Source organism: Grammomys surdaster, unplaced genomic scaffold (genome assembly GCF_004785775.1).
Source record: "Grammomys surdaster isolate TR1022 unplaced genomic scaffold, NIH_TR_1.0 217, whole genome shotgun sequence".
Classification (NCBI taxonomy): Eukaryota; Metazoa; Chordata; class Mammalia; order Rodentia; family Muridae; genus Grammomys; species Grammomys surdaster.
The window spans coordinates 469,808-487,945 of record NW_021604662.1 but is presented as its reverse complement, the minus strand read 5'-3'; the positions used below and the strand labels follow the sequence as shown (position 1 = coordinate 487,945).

General features: G+C 44.8%; 1 protein-coding gene across 1 annotated transcript in view; it reads left to right on the top strand.

Moving 5' to 3' along the window:
- Phka2 (phosphorylase kinase regulatory subunit alpha 2) overlaps window positions 1-16,281 on the top strand; it is a 78,857-nt gene extending 62,576 nt beyond the window's left edge. Inside the window, exons 21-34 of the mRNA XM_028772683.1 lie at window positions 424-512; window positions 2,026-2,159; window positions 2,898-3,054; window positions 3,799-3,878; window positions 4,069-4,147; window positions 4,254-4,383; window positions 4,939-5,040; window positions 7,604-7,722; window positions 8,639-8,668; window positions 10,015-10,068; window positions 12,362-12,532; window positions 14,544-14,597; window positions 15,311-15,511; window positions 16,066-16,281. Of these exons, the coding sequence (XP_028628516.1) occupies window positions 424-512; window positions 2,026-2,159; window positions 2,898-3,054; window positions 3,799-3,878; window positions 4,069-4,147; window positions 4,254-4,383; window positions 4,939-5,040; window positions 7,604-7,722; window positions 8,639-8,668; window positions 10,015-10,068; window positions 12,362-12,532; window positions 14,544-14,597; window positions 15,311-15,511; window positions 16,066-16,236 (1,571 nt within the window). The 3' untranslated portion in view covers window positions 16,237-16,281. The remainder of the gene's footprint in view (window positions 1-423; window positions 513-2,025; window positions 2,160-2,897; window positions 3,055-3,798; window positions 3,879-4,068; window positions 4,148-4,253; window positions 4,384-4,938; window positions 5,041-7,603; window positions 7,723-8,638; window positions 8,669-10,014; window positions 10,069-12,361; window positions 12,533-14,543; window positions 14,598-15,310; window positions 15,512-16,065) is intronic.
- Window positions 16,282-18,138: the final 1,857 nt, after the last annotated feature.

Sequence of the window (18,138 nt, the reverse complement as noted above, 5' to 3'; positions counted from 1 at the left end):
TGCTATTATTTTCTTCCCTTTGTTTACCTGTTCTTGAATATTTGTCTTTTTTGTTTGCTTTTAGCAAGGTGTTTTTGTGGTTTTGGGTTTTGATGGCAATATCTTGTTATGTGGTCCAGGCTGGCCAGGACCTCAGTGACATAGTCCAAGCTGACTTTAAACTTGGAATCTTCCTGCAGAGTGCTGGGATTACATATGTGAACCACTTGAGCTTGCTTTATATGTCTCATTTAAATATGAATTAGTGAGGGAGCTAGAGAGATGGCTTAGTGGGTAAAGGGCATGTTGAACTTATGTGAGTATCGGAGTTTATATGTCCAGCACCCTTATAAAATCCAGGCAAAGCAATGTCCCATACCTACAAAAGAGGGCTCTATTTTTGTTTTTCCTCACAATAGCTTTCTTAATTACATTCTTTTCCAGTTTTTCCCATGATTTTGCCAACTAAAGTTCTAAGTGGACACCGTAAATCACTGAATCTTGTTGACTCCCCTCAGCCACTCCTAAAGAAGGTAAAGTTATTGCAATAGTTTTTGTTTGTTTGTTTTTAATGTAATACTTGATAATACTGGGTTAGTCCCAAGAACTATCTCAAATGATGGAGCTTAAAGAGCATATTTTTTTTATATCCAGAGTTTCACAGTTTAGACACTCTACATATCAATGTGAATCCAGGCACTTAGTTGTCTGGAATTCAGTTTGCATCATTGTATACACTGGGTTTGGTATATACCTTTGTGTTTTGCTTGGAGGAAAAGGCTTCTTACTGCCAATCTGCCTGATCATCAGAACACAACAGTAATAGAAGAAATACACTTAACTGCCTTTCTTACTACATCTGAGCCAGCCAGAGCTCAAAACAGAGCATAGAACTTCATTACTTTATTACCCATACTCTTTGGTTTCATTTTTAAGACAGGGTCTCAGTTTTTGGCTCAGTCTGGTCTAGAATTCACAGTCCTCCTACATTGGCCTGCCAAGGGCTTATTGTAGACATGTACCACCATTCCTGGCTTCACCATACTCTTAATGTAATACAATTCCTCAAAACATAAAATCTCATGGGGGTTGGTCCTTCTTTTTCTTTTTTTTTTTTAAGATTTATTTATTTATTTCATGTATGTGAGTACACTGTCGCTGTCTTCAGACACACCAGGAGGTGGCATCAGATGCCCATTACAGATAGTTGTGAGCCACCATGTGGTTGCTGGGAAATGAACTCAGGACCTCTGGAAGAGCAGCAGTCAGTGCTTTTAACCGCTGAGCCATCTCTCCAGCCCGGTCCTTATTTTTCTTCCCTGATTTTATCCCACATGAATCAAAATATCCAATGCCCATTGGAGAGTGTTTTAATCTAACTTTATTTTTTAGGTAGTTGTAAACATACATTTTTATGTTGTTTTGCATTCTAAAGCAGCTCACTGAAAGCTGGGTATGATAGCATTCCAACATCATGGAGGAAGAGGAAGAAAGACTGCAAATTTTCAGTCAACTTGAATTATATAGCAAGTTCTAGGGAAGCCTGGGCTACATATTAAGACCTTATTATTATATATAGACACAAAAGTGTCCTGATGAGTACAGTGACTGGTCACTGAGTCAATATGCAGTTGTTATTGATCACTTTCTCTGCCTCCTCCTATTTACCCCCACTACAGAGTCTAAGATAACTGCTTGGGCCTGAGGTTGTGGCTCAGTCATAAACTATTTATCTTGAAAGGGCCTAGGTTTCCTAGTACATGGTAGGAGGAGCACTGCTATCATGATTTGTAGCAGCAGAAGTTGGTTTTGTCTATTTTTGAACTTTGAATAAATAAAATATATGTATGTTTTAACCTGTTCTCTCTAGTCTCTTGCAAATGTCAAATATAGTAAAGATACATAACTAATAGAGTACAAAAGATTTACTGAAAAAAATGAAGCCTAGCGTAGTGCTAGCATTCAGAAATAAAACTTTGCTTTATGGTCATCTGAAAGTTCCCATTCTTAATCCCTTTCCCTCCTTTTTGGCTTTTATGTGGCCAGACTCCTGAATATGACTACCAGTGGCCCAGAGATGACCATGATGAAATGGACTGTGAAAAGCTAGTTGGGCAACTGAAAGACTGTTCAAACCTACAGGACCAAGCAGACATTCTGTACATTCTTTATGTAATAAAGTAAGTACCTTAAATCTCTTTGGGCTACTATAGCAACACATCATCAGCCAGCATCATAAGAGAACGAAGTGTATCTTACAGTTCTAGAAGCTGGAAATCCAAGATACAATGTGTGGTGATCAGGCCTACTTTCTCATGGATGGTGCCTTTTCATCCTATCCTTACATGGTAGAAGGGAAGGACAAGCTTTCTGGGGTTTCTCATGTAAGGGTACTATCTGATAGATTATAAGGGATCTTACTTCATGGCTTAGTCATTTTCCAAGAGCTCCATGTCCTAATAACCATCACTCCAGGGTTAGGATTTTAGTGTAGGGATTTGATGAGGACACAAGCAATCAAGCCATAGCATAATAATTATTTATGGTCTTGACCATGTTGAACTTCGTTCTACATAATTCTTTTTCCTAGTCTCTTGGAATTCCAGCAATGGTAGACCATGATCACATTCACTCAAATTACCTAGGATATGAGACTTCTATCCCTTTCTCTGCCTCTTGATGCTAACTTTCTTTGAAAAGTCTAGGCAAGGCCAGCATACCATAGTGATATGTGAACACTAGGCTTTTGTTTCAGAAGACATGATATAGACATATTTGGTTGGACTGAACCCTCTTGATGAGACCCAGAATTAATAGAACTGTTCAGACACTTGGTAAAATGTACAGCAATCCATGCCTCACCCAGCCTTGACATTCTGACCTATTTATTATCTTCGTATTTTTCTGCCTCTGGCCAGGGGTCCCCGCTGGGATACCAATTTGTTTGGGCAGCATGGAGTCACTGTTCACAGTCTGCTCAGCGAGCTCTATGGAAAAGCTGGCCTGAACCAAGAATGGAGTTTGATTCGCTACATTTCAGGCCTGCTCAGGAAGAAAGTGGAGGTCCTGGCTGAGGTCAGAATAAGCATGCCTGCCGGGTTGTCCATTTGTTCTTTCTAGCCCCATGCTTTCTTCTTCCAGTCATCTAGTTGTGGAAGGTCTAAGGCAAGTGTCTCTTATCAATAAATGGACTCAGGGAATGTAACCCAGCACCAGGCAAGCCCTCACATGACTTTTTACTGCTCTGGATGGAGAGGAAAGAGGACGAAGTTCTCAAATTGATTAGTTTGGTTCTTTCTTAACTACAGAAAGGCTTACCAAACAGTCATGAAACCAAAGCACTCATTTCCACATGTCACAGTACAGAGATCATAATATTTATATTCCTGAGGCCCTACAAAATCCAGAGTCACTTCCTGTGGCTTTAAGCAAGTTCTGGTAATGATGCTAGTCATTGTTACACGTGAATACTGAGGAACTCATAAGCTTGAAACACAATGTGCCTAGTAACTGTAACTAATCTTGGCTATCTGAGGCCTCACCCCTGCCATGTCTGAATATAGCAGGAAGTCTAGGGTGTTTACTATAGTGGATGGGCCAAGCCTAGGGCCATAACCTGGGAGACACCAAGATCACAGGGATTCAGCCCTATGTAGGTTGCTCAGCCTAAGTTGTAAGTTTCAGTTTCTCAGAAGGACCACGTGCATGGATTATAAAGTTCATAAAGGTAAATTTCTGGTGCTGTTGGCATTTAACCTTCTCAGTTAGTTTTGCTTAATTTATTTTCCTTTATACCCTTTCCCTCCCAAAAATATGCAGGCCTGTGCAGATCTGCTGTCCCACCAGAAGCAGCTTACAGTGGGCCTTCCCCCTGAGCCCCGGGAGAAGACCATATCTACGTAAGTCCCTGCTGGAGGACCTCTAGATTATAGAGGAGCACAGAGAGCATTGTACTATAGTGGATGGGTGGCAGTGGCTTTTAGAAGATACTGTGTCTTGTGGGTGCTTGTTGAAAGCAGAGAACTTCCACTGAGCAAGAAGACTCTGCTCTGAGGTACCTCTTGTGAGTGATCTGCTGCTCTTTCCTAGGCCTCTTCCCCCAGAGGAGCTCACAGAACTCATATACGAAGCCAGTGGACAGGACATCAGCATTGCTGTCCTCACACAGGTCAGGTGCTGATGCAGGAAGGGCAAGTTGGGCCATAGCCTTCCTCGGAGTGCCAAAAGGCCTCTCAGGTTCCCTGAAGCCCTGTTCCCATGTGTATCTGCACCAGGAGATCGTGGTTTACCTGGCCATGTATGTCCGGGCCCAGCCTAGCCTCTTTGCAGAGATGCTCAGACTCCGGATTGGATTGATCATCCAGGTGATGGCCACAGAGCTGGCTCGGAGCCTGAACTGCTCAGGTAAAAGGCCATGGCTTGCCACTCCTGCCATCTCAGCCCTACCTTAAGGCCTTGCTGCGCAGGGAATCATAATCAAGCACATCTGAACAGGCTTCCATTCTGAGTGAGCTTAGGCTTTCCCAGGTTCCTTCGTAAGAGTTGGCTGCTGTCAGGCCACATAGCACAACAACATTCTTCACTGGGGCAGGCAAAGCAGCTACCATGTTTACACAAGAATTTTTGCTGTACCTGACAGCTAATCCACAGTGATGTTCTCACTGTAAGATGTCTCCTTCCACTTAATAACACCTTCACTGGGAGAAATACAAACATTTGCAAAACACATTTCAACATCAGGGATCAGTGCAATGTGAAACATTCTATGTCTAGGGATTAAATGCACCTGTACTGACCTAAGCAGAAGTATTTGCATTCCCCAAGGACTTTGAGGCCTGCAGTACCAGTGAAGGAATCCTGAACAAGGAGCCCTGCCACTACCTTGTATATCTATCGACCTCTTGCACCCTGAACCACCCACCAGCAGCCCATGTCTACGACTCTTATGTTTGTTTGCAGGAGAAGAAGCTTCGGAGAGCTTGATGAACCTCAGCCCTTTCGACATGAAGAGCCTTCTGCATCATATCCTAAGTGGGAAAGAGTTCGGTGTGGAGAGAAGCGGTGAGTCAGTGCAGAGTATTTCATGGGGACCCACATGCACATCAGCACCAGTGTCAGCAGTTCCCTACAAGGAAGGAACACACGCTTCCTCTTTCAGTGGGATGAATGGAGGCTAGGGATCAACGTTCCTGCTTTTAGGGACAAGTATCCTTAAAGGGTTGTATTTCTCTGAAGATTATACTGATACAAGGGCAGAGTGGACTGTATACCTTTGTACCTTGCATCTCCTGTAATCCTAAGTGTTATGAGGGGAGGTGACTCTAAATGTCAGGATCACAGGGGTGCCCTTAAAGATCACCCCTTGTGGCTTGGCCTTTGGTTTGCCTCAAAGCATTTGTAGCCAGGCCTCATGGCCCCCTCCAGAGAGCAGGGGGTAATGCCCTCTGATGTGTGTGGGCCAGTCCAGTCGCTTCATCCAGCATTACTCACTTTGTATCTGTCTTGGAAATCTGCTCGCAGTGCTAAGAAATCTAATCACCAAAGTCCTGGTGTGATTCTTGTTCCCAAATGTTCCCTAATTATAATTGAAGCAATTATCATTTCTCCTCCTCATAAAAAAGCTAAATGATTCGTAGACACATCGGTGAATTTATTTCATCGAGCCAAAGAAACACACTGTGGGCTATCATTCCTTTTATTTAATAAGGACATTGGGTACTTTGTATTTTTCCTGAGCATGTACCTCAGACAAAGCCGCATGGGGCAATCAGCTGTCTATTCGAGGCCTTCTCCTTTCTGAGGAGGAGTGCTCGAAATCCCTACCCAAAAGTAATTTACAGGTATTTCAAGTACATAATGTAAATGAAATGTAAATGAAATGGAAATGGAAAAGATACATATTTAATGTGTTCTGCTCATCATAATAGTGTACATGGTTTGACAGATAATTGTCATTCAATATAAAGCTGTATAGATGCTTACAAAACCAAGAACTGAGGAATGTCATTTGAATGCCTTGACATGTCTAATCATAAGGAAGGACAGAAGACAGATTATCTTTTTCAAACATAGCATTTCTTCGTTGTCTTGTAATTGTTCAGTTTTTATAAGCTGGGAAGCTAGTAGTAGGGTTAAAACTGACTAAATCCTAAAATTACTGTTTCTAACAAACACTTCCCCCCAAACACACTATCCTGGAGCTTCTCATACCCCATTTGGCTTGTTTTCTATTTCTTTGGAACCACTCCTCCCTCTTGAACCATCATTGGATCTCCTTGGTGGTTTCCTCCCTCAAAACTGCCCCCCCCCCACTTTCTTAGCTTCAGCAACAGTCTTTAGGAAGTAACCTTTGCCTTGTGCCTACAAAAGGAGCAGTGGAATGGGGGAGTAGTGCATGCATGTGCCCACATGGGGCACCCATTAGGAGGGTTTCCCATGGCAACAAAAAGATTCCTTAGGCTTCATTCTGAAGACAGATTTAGACCCAGGAGAATTCCAATTGAGCAATGATATGATCACATTTGCCTTTTAGTATAATCCTTTATGACCGTTGTCTTAGAGACCATACACATAGGGAGAAAAACTAGGTGTTAAGTCTTGAGGTTGATGGTAGATGATGGAAGGAGGTGTGGTCTGGTGCAGTGGGAAGATCCTTCTTGCCCCATTCCATAGTGGCACTCTGTGCCTGGCCTTGGCAACACTTTCTACCTCGCCCCTGAGATCTCTAGCCTGCTCAACCCCTGCTTCTTCCCAAAGGCTTGGAGTGAGATCTCCCTGCCCTGCCCTGAGTTCTGTCAGTCCTGAACGGTAGTACCCATGTGTACTTGCACCCATGTCCAGACAAGGCCTGATGAGGATACCTCATCAGTTGGCTCATAGCCATAGGTACCTAAGTTCTAAGCCCTTCAATAGAGCATGCAGCAGTTTTGTCATTTTACCAGGGACAGTTGGCATTACAGAGCTTGGCAAGGTCACCATGAATCCTACACACTAGTCAAGACAAACCCTTTAGAAAGTCACAAATAGAGTTGGATGTTATTCATTCTGAGACCCAATGTCATACGTGTGAGACAATATATAATGCTGTAGAAAACCATTCACAAAGTGTTAAGTGCAGAAACAACTGATCATGCTTACATATGGGCATGTCGGGTGTATAATGGAGAGTTCCTCTTTGTACATGTATTTGATGTTGATAGTGTAAAAACGTGTTCACAGAGGAAAACTGGCAGAATAATGACTGAAATGTCGACAGATGTTACTTCTGGCTTCCTTAGGTGGTCTCAGTTTTCCACAGAGAAAATGTATTTTGTGTAAGTAAAAAAAAAATAGTTTTCAAAACCAATTCCATCAGCCAACTTTTTTTGCCACTCTGATCTGTACCTGCTGTTTAAGTAGCACCCACACTTTTCGACACCACCTTTCAGGCCTCCTGTGATGGGCCTGTGCTACCTTCAACACTATAAGCCCAGGCCTGACTGGGGCAGGTAAGGCCTTTCTCTCATCAAGTTTACATTCAAGCAGGGAAGCAAAGTGGATCTCAGAAACATGCTGCCCATGTTTCCTCTCTCAAGGCAGGTGCAATAGATTCCCTAAAAGCAACATGCATGCATTTTCCTTCCAGTGCGCCCAATACACTCCTCCATGTCCAGTCCTGCCATCTCCATCCATGAGGTGGGTCATACTGGAGTCACCAAAACTGAGAGGAGTGGTATCACCAGACTGAGGAGTGAGATGAAACAGGTAAGACCTTAGCATGGCAGCCACATGGGAGGGTTGTAAATGGTTCTTCTGCCAGGACTCATCTCTGAAAAACAAGGGCATGAAGCTTTGATCTGCTCTCTGTAGAAGTCGTGGAATCTGAGGATAGCCCTGTAGCCCAGGTAGGTACACCAAAGCCATTTGCATGCACTCAACAGTGTCTTGCCTTCATGTGATGTTATATGTACATCCTGGAATACTCCTTTGTCCATATTTGTTTCTGTGTTATTTAAAAAGTAGACTCCTGGAGCTTGAGAGATGGATCAGGAGTTCAAAGTCCTGGCTGCTTTTGGCGATGACTTGAATTCAGTTTCTAGCACCAGCATGACAGATTTTAGTTAGCTGTCTGTGACTCTAGTTCCAGGGGATCTAATGCCCTCCTCTGATCTCTGCAGGCACAGGTACACAGGTGGTGCACATATAACACATGCAGGCAAATACGCGTACCATAAAATAAAAATAATTTGTTAAAGTAGAATAATGTCAGAACAGAGAACTGTTTCTCCATCAAATGTGTTCTTCATCTGAAATAGCAAGGGGGATGTGGAAATAGACTGGAATAATTATACCTGTATTTACCAGCAGCCACAGTTGTCTCTTCATTTTTCACCCTAATTTAACTCACAGTAGAAATCCTTTTGAGCTGACCGTCACAGGTCTGCAACTCAACACCTTTTCAGTCTTGATGCATCTAATACTGTGCTAGGACATGACCGTGACCTACAGTGAGAAAATCTACTCATACGCTAGTCATGCTGCCTCACTTGCTTAGGTCTGTGAGGGCGGGGGGTGGCCCTGAGGTGGAATCAGCATGCTCTGGCTTATCAGAGTGTGATGGAAGCAGCGGGGCATTCTTAACCCGAAGTGGGTTTTTACTTTCTGATGTTTTTACTTTCAGATGAATAGGCGAGCTAGTGCTGATGAGCAGGTGAAGTGCCTTGCTTTGTTTGTCTGTCTCTTTGTTAGCTGTACATTCTTTCTGGCTTGAACATGGAAAGCGAAGCTACAAGTGCAGAGTGTGGATGTGGGTACATGGTAGAATGGCACAGTAACTGAGGCATCCCCAGAGCCAGAGAAGCAGATGAGAAGGTGGGAAAGAGGACCTTGCCCTTTGCCTTTAAAGTATCCAGGTAGGGTGGCCAGTTAGCTCATTTAGTGCAGGGTATTGATCAAAATAATTGCAGTTATCAAACTCAGCTTTTGTAAGGATTCTTTGTGAAAGAGATGGTCCAGGCTCTGCCTCCATCAGCATTTCTGTTCTAAAGGAGGTTGCTAAAAGAGGGGAATATGGTCAGTGATGTCATCAGTAGAAAGAATAAGACAGTGCTACAAGTTCTACCCTCAGCCAAACCTGGGGAGATTGAAGCCTGGGAAGAAGTGTCAGGGCACACTGTACACCTCATGATATACTCCTTCCCTTAAGAAAAATGGATGTGCTTTTTATTTATAGATGTCTTTTTGAGATGGGGATCTCCATGCTGCCCTGGCTGTTCCCAAACTTCTGGGCTCAAGGAATCCTCATTCCTCAGCTTCTTGAGTAGCTGTGACTACAGATGCACACTATCACATCTGGTTTTGGATTTGTATTTCTAATGATGTGATGCCTCTGTGACCAGGAAAGAGTAAACAGTGGTACATAATGCAGAGTGTAGACCATGCAGAGTCTTTCCTTTATGCTCCTTCTAAGGAAGTTATTTTCCAAACATCTTCCTTTGTCCGCCACTCGGTGGCACCGTCCCTCTGGTTACCCACAGCTCAAAGGCCTGATCTTGGGTGAACATGGATGGCTTCCTCTATTTAGTGCTGCCCTTGCCTGTGACGGGAAGGAGATGATTATCTTCCTTTTCTGTTGTGTTTATATCTAGTCAGCCATACCAGCTTTGTATTTGCCTACTCATGTCAAGAAAATGTTCTCTGGCCAAAACTTAATGGGTGTCAATGGTACAACTTTCTACTTATTTTTACAAGCATACCACAGACACAGACCAATATAAAATTAAGGGTGCCATCTAGATTCTTAGATGAGGAAAGACGTAGATGGCCAGAGGTCATCACCCTGATCCACTGTGTACATTTAAGAATAATCTTTAAAGCCAAGCTGGGCTGCAAGGGAGCGGTGAGGCTGCATCTGTCACTGCTACTCAATGAGAACCCCTCTAGGGTTTGTCTCTGCCTTCAGTCTCTGTGCTTCTCTTGCTGCTCTGTGTTCCTTCTCGACTACTGGTGCCTCTTGTATCCCTGCATGTGACTGAGTCTATTTTTTTTTTTTTGTAGTTCTTTCCTTTGAGCCAAGCTGTGTCCAGCAGTTTTCATTCCATCAAGTCTGTGGTAAATTTGCATTGGCATCTCACCCCTCCCTACCTCCTCCTCTTCCCTGTCTGCAGTGTTCAAGTTCTCTTCTGGCCTTACCCATGCTCCTACCTCTGCCACTTGTGTTTAGGGTGTCTGTGTGCATGCACACATGTAGTTTTGGACATGGAACCAAGGTCCTCACACATTGTAAGCAAACATTCCAGCCCTGAGCTTCACCACACCCCTCATTTCCGACTTCTGATGGTTTGAGTAAAGGTTAAGGCAGTGGTTCTCAACCTGTGTGTTGCAGCCCCTTTGGGGTTCAACGGACCCTTTCATGGGAGTCACCTATAACTATCTGCATATCAGACATTTATATTATGATTCCTAACAGAATCAAAATGACAGTTAGAAAGTAACAATGAAAATAATTTTATGGTTCACAACATGAGGAACTGTATGAAATGGTCGCAGCATGGGAAGTTTGAGAGCCACTGGGTTAAGGGTTTTCAACTGATGCTAGAGGTACTTTCCAACTATAAGTTTGAGAAAATTCTAGAAAAGTTTACATATTCCTGAATTAAACTTTATTTTCCTCATGCTCTTAGATCTTGGCTTGTCAAACTCCTCAATACAATGTGGGTGAGATGTGCTTACCTTATCAACTCCTAGGAGTTTTCAGAATCTCTAAAACACCCATTTCTTGTTTGTTTTGCAGTGCTGAGGGATGGAACTCAGGGATTAGAACATGCTAGACAGTCACTCCATCACTGACCCCCATTCCCAGCCCAGATGCCTTTTTATTGAGTGTTGAGCTACTGCTTCTCCCACCCCAGGCTAACCACCACTTTCTACTATCCTGTCCCAGCTGAGCATGTGGCCCTAGCGCAAATGGAGGCCCAGGAAATGTTCTAATTGCAGACACGAGTCTGAATCTGCCTCCCAAAACCAGAAGGAGAAAATCAGCTGAGTCACTGATGAGTGTGGCTGTAATTACTTTTATTTGTAGCTAATTGTTGCCTTATTTAAATGGCAGTAATGAGCCCAGCAGAATAACCCAGCCTAAGTGCCTTTTCAAAATAAGATCTGTTGAAGTCAAAATGAATTCTGAGAGAAGAATCCCACCTCCCGCCCTGCTAGTATGCTTCATATTTGGATTTTATTTTTAAACCTTTAAATTTGATGTTGCACATTGTGAAATGAAAGTGCCAAATAATCCAAACCAAAACATATGTAAAAATGTGTGTTAGCTTTGTCCCAGCCTGAGGAATCTGTCCAGGACAAGTCAGTCCGTGGGGCATCCACACATGATCTCTACCCCCCGAGTGGTCAACAGGCCTACAGCACTGGTCTTGTGGAGTCTAGAGAAGTCTAGCCTCCCATAAGGTAATGGAAAGAAGATAATCACCCTGTAACCGTGGTCAACAGGTTCAAGCTGAAGGCTACCATAGCCTAGCCTTAGAAGAAAACTCAGGACCAACAGTAAGACAGCAGAAATCAGGATTGAAAAGCATAGACAGAGAACCAAAAACCAATGACCCCCACTGCTAAACATGAATTCCTAGTTCACTTTCTATCTTTGCTTCCTGGTCCTTTCTTTCTCACTGTATATGCATGGCACTCTCCTTGGTATTTATCCTCTGGGTAGGTGATAGTCACATCTCTGTGGCACTGCTGAAGTAAAGCAGGCCCTCAAACATTTGCTTCTCCCTCAGGTTGTCCTTCCTTCCTACCTACCTCCCTTTCTCTGAGACAACCTCTCCAAGCACCCTTAGATAGGCTTTGCATGCCTGGCTAGTGACCTCTGAAGGAGTGGCCTTCAGGGTGACAGCTGCCCCCGAGCACTAATCACAAGCAACCGGGCCTCTCAGGCTCAGGCGTTTCTGTGTCTTCACCAAGTGAATGGCTGCAGACAGCTCCCCCAGGGAGGTTATGTCCTTATCATGTAGATCAACTGGTACAACAGACAGTGCTAACATAGGGCACAGGCAGCCTGAACTTGGGCGCTGTAGTGACTGCTCTTGAGCCTGGCTCCAACAGCCTAATGGCAAAGCCCATACTTGTACCTGTTTGGTCTCTGTCCTGTAAGCTCAGGGTCCCCTGGTGTTATACTACTTCTTGGATCTTGGGAAGAATTAAGCTACCAAGGAAGCATGAAAAATTAAACCCAACATCAAGTAGCTGACAAAGAGAAGTCAAGGACCGCTATGCTCTTGGCTAGGTGACATGTGGAGGGAGATCCTGATGAATATGCTGATCTGACCTTCAAAGTGGCCAGCTTTTCTCTGGGGCACCTGCTACTGAAGGCCATATGGTGTCTGTTTTGCAGAGGTCCAGCACCCCATCCTCCCCAACAGGCACATCATCTACAGACTCCGGAGGACACCACCTGGGCTGGGGAGAGCAGCAGGGCCAGTGGCTGCGCAGGAGAAGGTTGGATGGGGCCATCAACAGGGTCCCCGTGGGATTCTACCAGAAAGTATGGAAGATCCTTCAGAAGGTGAAGTGGATACTGAGGAGACATAGACTCTTAGGAAAATGAGCACAACCCTATCTACCTTCAGGAGGCACAGTGGCCCTGCCAAGTACCAGGCAGCAGATGGCTATAGAACATGCAGCTCCAACCTTGAATGGCTCAGCCTAAACAAGGTCTCTCTGCCTTGGCACTGTGGCATTTAAGGCTAGGTGGCTCTACTATAGTACTGTTTTGTGCACTGTTATATAGGAAGCAGTGTCTACCTACTGGTTGTCAGTAGCATCTCCTCTCCCAGACATGACACCAAACATAACTTCAAACATTGCCAAATGGCCCTGCAAGGCACAATAAAATAGCATCTGTGGTTGTGTGCAACCAACTTTGATATGGTTTAGGATCATAGAAAACTAAAGATAGACAACAAACAGAGAGGGCAGGGAAGATTTTGAACAAAATTGCCACAGAGGACCTGCAGCATTAACTGGATCTGGATTGGCTAGCTACCAAACTGACAGCTCCTCAGGCTGTCAGCTTGAGGCTGACAGCCGTGATACCTGAATCATCCAGGAACATGATGGAGCCCCTTCTACCTGCTAAGTGTTGAGGGGTACAAAGAAGCAAAATATTATAGCCTGGCCCCAGAAACCATGTGCCCTGAAGATACACACTCCCTCCTGCCCTGGAATAACCCTGTTTCCACGTCTGAAAGATAGAGACCCTAGAGCCCCACTCCCTTAACTAGCTGCCCACTGCTCCAATAGCAGTGAAATAGGCTGTGCTTCCCATTTGCCTAGGGGCTGTTAAAATGTCATTGGAGTTTGTAGTTTGAAACTGACAGGAAGTGACACATCCATAGACTGCAATGCCCCACACACCTGAGTGCAGGAGGGTCTGTCTAAAACACCTGCTTCTAAAGTAGTGGTAGCGTGGGAAGACAGGGCCACTTTGTTCTCAACACCCCACAATCCAGCTTCTCCCACAAACCAGCTTCTCCCACATTCATACTCCAGAGTGTTCATACCACTCTCAAGGCCCCACCAGGGCTTGTCTGTCCTGCCCCCCGCCATAGAGGGATATTGTGCCTCATTTAAAAGCTTTGCAAAGCAAGACAAATTTCTTCTCTGAACCATTTCTTTTTAGCTTGTTTCACAGTAGGAGCAGAGAGAACTGCAGTAATCCCGAATGAGAGCATACTCCAGCTCCTTTGTGAAGTCACAGCCCTCTGTCTTGTTTCTGCAGCAGGTGCCCAGGGCCAGTCATAGAGCTTCAGGGCTGATGTACTGTAGACCAAGGCATTCTCAAGACAGCTTCCTGTAGAGGCCCCAGGTCCACCCTTCTACACTTTGTGCAGAGCCCTTGAACCAACCAGCATGAAGGCAGGGCAGCTGCTGCCAACTGGAGGGTAAAAGGTGGCCAGTTAGAATAGGCCCAACTATTCCTCGAAAATCTCCTCAGTATTTCTAGGGCACCATATATTTCCGGCCGGGCTTCTGCTGGCCCAATACCAAGATGCTTTTATTATGAAAAAGCAGTACTTTATATTGTACCCTGTTGGTATTTATATACATGGGTGTGCGTGTGTGTGCATGTGCTCCAACCTTTTGTGATTGGTGCTTATTATAGAAATCTCGAAAATAGATGGCTGCAAAGGCACAAGAGCATTACTTCACCAATGGGAGCCATGAAAATTTCCCTTCGTTATGGTACCAAAGGGGGCTTGGCAGGCACTAGGGTCCAGTTGCCAAGTGCATTGCAGAGCCTCTTGGGGGAGGATGCAGCAGCTCCCTAGGACACTGTTCCTGCACCAATCTGAAAGATGCCTGCTGGTTTTTCCCTAGAATTGTTCCATCGAAAACACAGCCTGTGGGCAGTGAGAACAACGCTCTAAAAATAACTCTGACAGTCTGGCATGTTCCAACCCTCGTGCAGATTTCCAGGGCAAAGAAAGTTGTGTGTGCATATGTGTGAGTGTGTGAACAAGCACACACTTGTGGTGTTCTGGAATCTGACTGAAATGTCTGTGTTCTGTTTCTAGTGCCATGGTCTGTCCATTGACGGATATGTCCTTCCATCCTCAACAACTCAAGAGGTAAAGTGAGAAGACCCAAAGAGCAGCCCAGCCATGGGCTCGCCTCATGGCTGATTCTATCTATATATGCCTTTCAGGATTATTCTATGGAGCCAGGCCATCTGTAGGTCTGATCAGTTTAACTGTCTCACCCTCAAATTGTGCAAACTTCCTTTCTTGTCACCTTCGCCTCTCATTCCCCTCAGCAATAGCATTTATAAACTCTCTGGGCCCTTAAAACCCCACCCAAACCCTGTCATGCATGCACTAGACCCACTCAGGGCCCCTTCAAGCACAAGCAGCCTGGCCTTTGGTTTATTTGCCCTCCGTACATTCTGCGGTATCTTTAGCCTTTCAAGCACAAGGGACCACACCAGGCACTTGCAGGCATTCTTCTAAAAAACAGATTTTGTTTTCTTTTTTCTTTTTTTAAATTTTACCCTGCCCAAGGTACCATTCTTTATATCACAGGGAATTTCTTTAAGAAATAAGAAATGGCCCCTGTTCCCTAAAAGTCACAGTCAAAAGACAGACAAAAGGAACTAGAACAAGTTCAGCTGGCCCTCAGGGACTAGTAGACACCCTCTGCTCCAGAGGGCTGCTGCTATAGAATCAAGACAGTGTCCAGGAGGAAGGTAGCCTTTGAGCTCCAACAGTGCTAGGGCAGCATTGATTATAGATAGGGCTCTGTCTCCTCCATCTGTCACACTGGCAACCTGCTGATCATTTGGTAGATGACACCTTGTGAGATCAAGTTTGCCGTCCACGTGGAGTCAGTGCTCAACCGTGTGTCTCAGCCTGAGTATCGGCAGCTACTGGTAGAAGCCATCATGGTACTGACTCTGCTCTCAGATACAGAAATGGACAGTATTGGGGGCATCATCCATGTGGACCAGATAGTGCAGCTGGCCAATCAGCTGTTCCTGCAGGACCAGGTGGGTGTGACTGGGCCAAAGGCGGGGTAGTCGGTTTGGTTGCTATTTCTCCCACTATATGCTGGAGATTGTGTCTAATTGGATGGCATATACTCAAACTAAGAAAATGTCATCTCAGATGGTTAAAAAAAGAATGTCAACTATTTGGTTAGGAAATGGCAAAGTTGGCTACTTGGGAAATCTAACAACCTTTAGGGAAGCTGGTCTTTGTTGCTGTAGGTTTTATTCCAGATGCTACATACCTGGCTCTTGGTAAGCTACTTACCCTGTACACAAAATTGAGTCAGGCAAAGAAGCTGTCATCTACAAGAATCAGTACTGAGCAGCAAAAGGAGGGCTGTGAAAACACAGTATCCACAGTGGATGCTTTACCATGCATTCTGTGTCATTGTCATCATGTCACCTGCCTTGTGGCTCTGGGGTCCTGCCATGAGGCCTAGCCTCCAGCTCCCAGCCCCTCCTGTAGCCCAGCAGACTACCTCCAATATGCAAAGTACTTTGTGAAGGACAAAACTAGATTCCACTCATTTTTTTCCTGCTTTTTCTGGCTGCAGGTATCATTTGGAGCCACAGACATCCTGGAAAAAGACCAAGCCACAGGCATTTGCCACCTCTTTTATGACAGTGCTCCTAGTGGGGCTTATGGTACAATGACCTACCTAACGAAAGCAGTAGCTTCTCATTTGCAGGAACTGCTGCCCAGTTCAGGCTGCCAGATGCAATAGGGCTTTGCCCATAAACATGTCCATCCTCTGGATCTGTCATTTGTAGCCTCATTGGGAACTTTCTTCTGCCTTCCTCCTAGATCCCTTGTTCTGTCATACAAAAGTATGTCCCACCAGAAAGTTTCACAGGGAGAGATGACAGCACTAAGGCTGAAAGCAGGGTGTGTTTAAGCCACAGATAATGCTGAGGAATCCACTGCTCCCCTGAGAAGCACCCTGGGATCATTTTCTAGGTTCATTTCACTGGAACATTTGTCACAGCATCTGCTCTCATGAACTCCAAAACAGAACTGGAAATTGGTCTCTTCTGAGTGCAGAGTGAACTGAGAAGCAACTTAAATTGGCTCTTACCAAGAGTTACAGAAATAGGTTCCATGAACTACTGACACATCTTGAAGGTGGAAAGATCCTTCCAGCAACAATAGCTAGGCAGGCAGACCCTGACAGGGGCACATCTTAACAGAATGAGGTCTGTCTGAACCAAGCTATTTACCAAACAGAGTAACTCGGTCTTTCTGGAATTTTTTTTAACACCCCAGTCTACTCTGGTCACATAATTTTTCATTGCCAAAATGGACTAAATCTTCCCTAGTTAACTTTGGTTATAGTCTTCAGAGGAGCTTGTCCTGGCTGTTCATAATTAAGGGTGTCTCCTCTTACCTTAAGAAAATCCCTTATCTTCCGGAATCTAGAAAACAATAACAGAAAAGGTATCTGACTTTTCAGATAGGCAGACAAAGCATTGTTTTAGGATTGTAACAGGTAGGGAGTCCCTTGGAAAGGCTTGTGTCCCTGCTCCCCCTGAGAGCACTGTCATGCATGCACAGAGCATGAGTCAGCATTTGCCATAGAAATGAGTGGTGTGTTCCTGCAGAAACAGTGTTCCCTTATTTTTAACAGAGACACTCAGATGGATATGGTCAGGGCACCATGGCAGAGAAAGCTCAGGCCTGACAAGGTCTGCTAAATCTTTGACCACTGTCCTGGAAAATGGAATTTCTTTTTAAGCCTTGTCTTCCCCTGTTAGGAGAAGGATGAACAACTAAAAGAAAAGTTTCTGTGAATAATCAACCCTGAAAGACAACGTCACTGGTGCCCAAGTGTCATGTTCCCATTTGGTTGTGATAGGTCACAGTTCTCACTGACTTTTCACCTCTGAAATGGAAACAAGGCTGCTCCTCAGTTTCTCAAACTGTATGTGAAGATGAAAGAAGGTTGGGGCTTGGAGGTGTCTGGATCCCTCAGAGTGCAGATGCAGGGATGGCACTTTCTTCTCAAAGCAGAAGATGGCAGGAAGCCATGGTGTCCCTTGGCATTTCTAGGCATTTTTTAAAAATGTATCTCTCTCTCTCTCTCTCTCTCTCTCTCTCTCTCTCTCTCTCTCTCTCTCTCTCTCTCTCTCTGTGTGTGTGTGTGTGTGTGTGCGCGCACGCGCGCCTGTGCACACCACCTGTGTAGGCTTCCCTGTGGAAGCCAGAAGGAAGCATCAGATTCCCAGGATCTGGAGCTATTGGCAGTTTTGAGCCACCTTGACATGGATTCTGCATTAGTCAGGGTTCTCTAGAGTCACAGAACTTATGGGTAGTCTTTATATAGTGAGGGAATTTGTTGATGACTTACAGTCTATAGTCCAACTCCCCAACAATGGGCAGCAGCAGCTGTGAATGGAAGTCCAAGGATCTAGCAGTTGCTTAGTCCCACAAGGCAGGCAGGCAAAGAAGAGCAAGTCTTCCTTCTTCCAATGTCCTTATGTAGGTCTCCAGCAGAAGGTGTGGCCCAGATTAAAGGTGTGTGCCACCATGCCTGGATCTGGATTAAGGGCCTGTACTACCTTGCCTAGGCCTAAGCTTTTCATAGCCACTATGCCTCAAGATCAGGATCACAAGTAAGCCCTCCAATTCT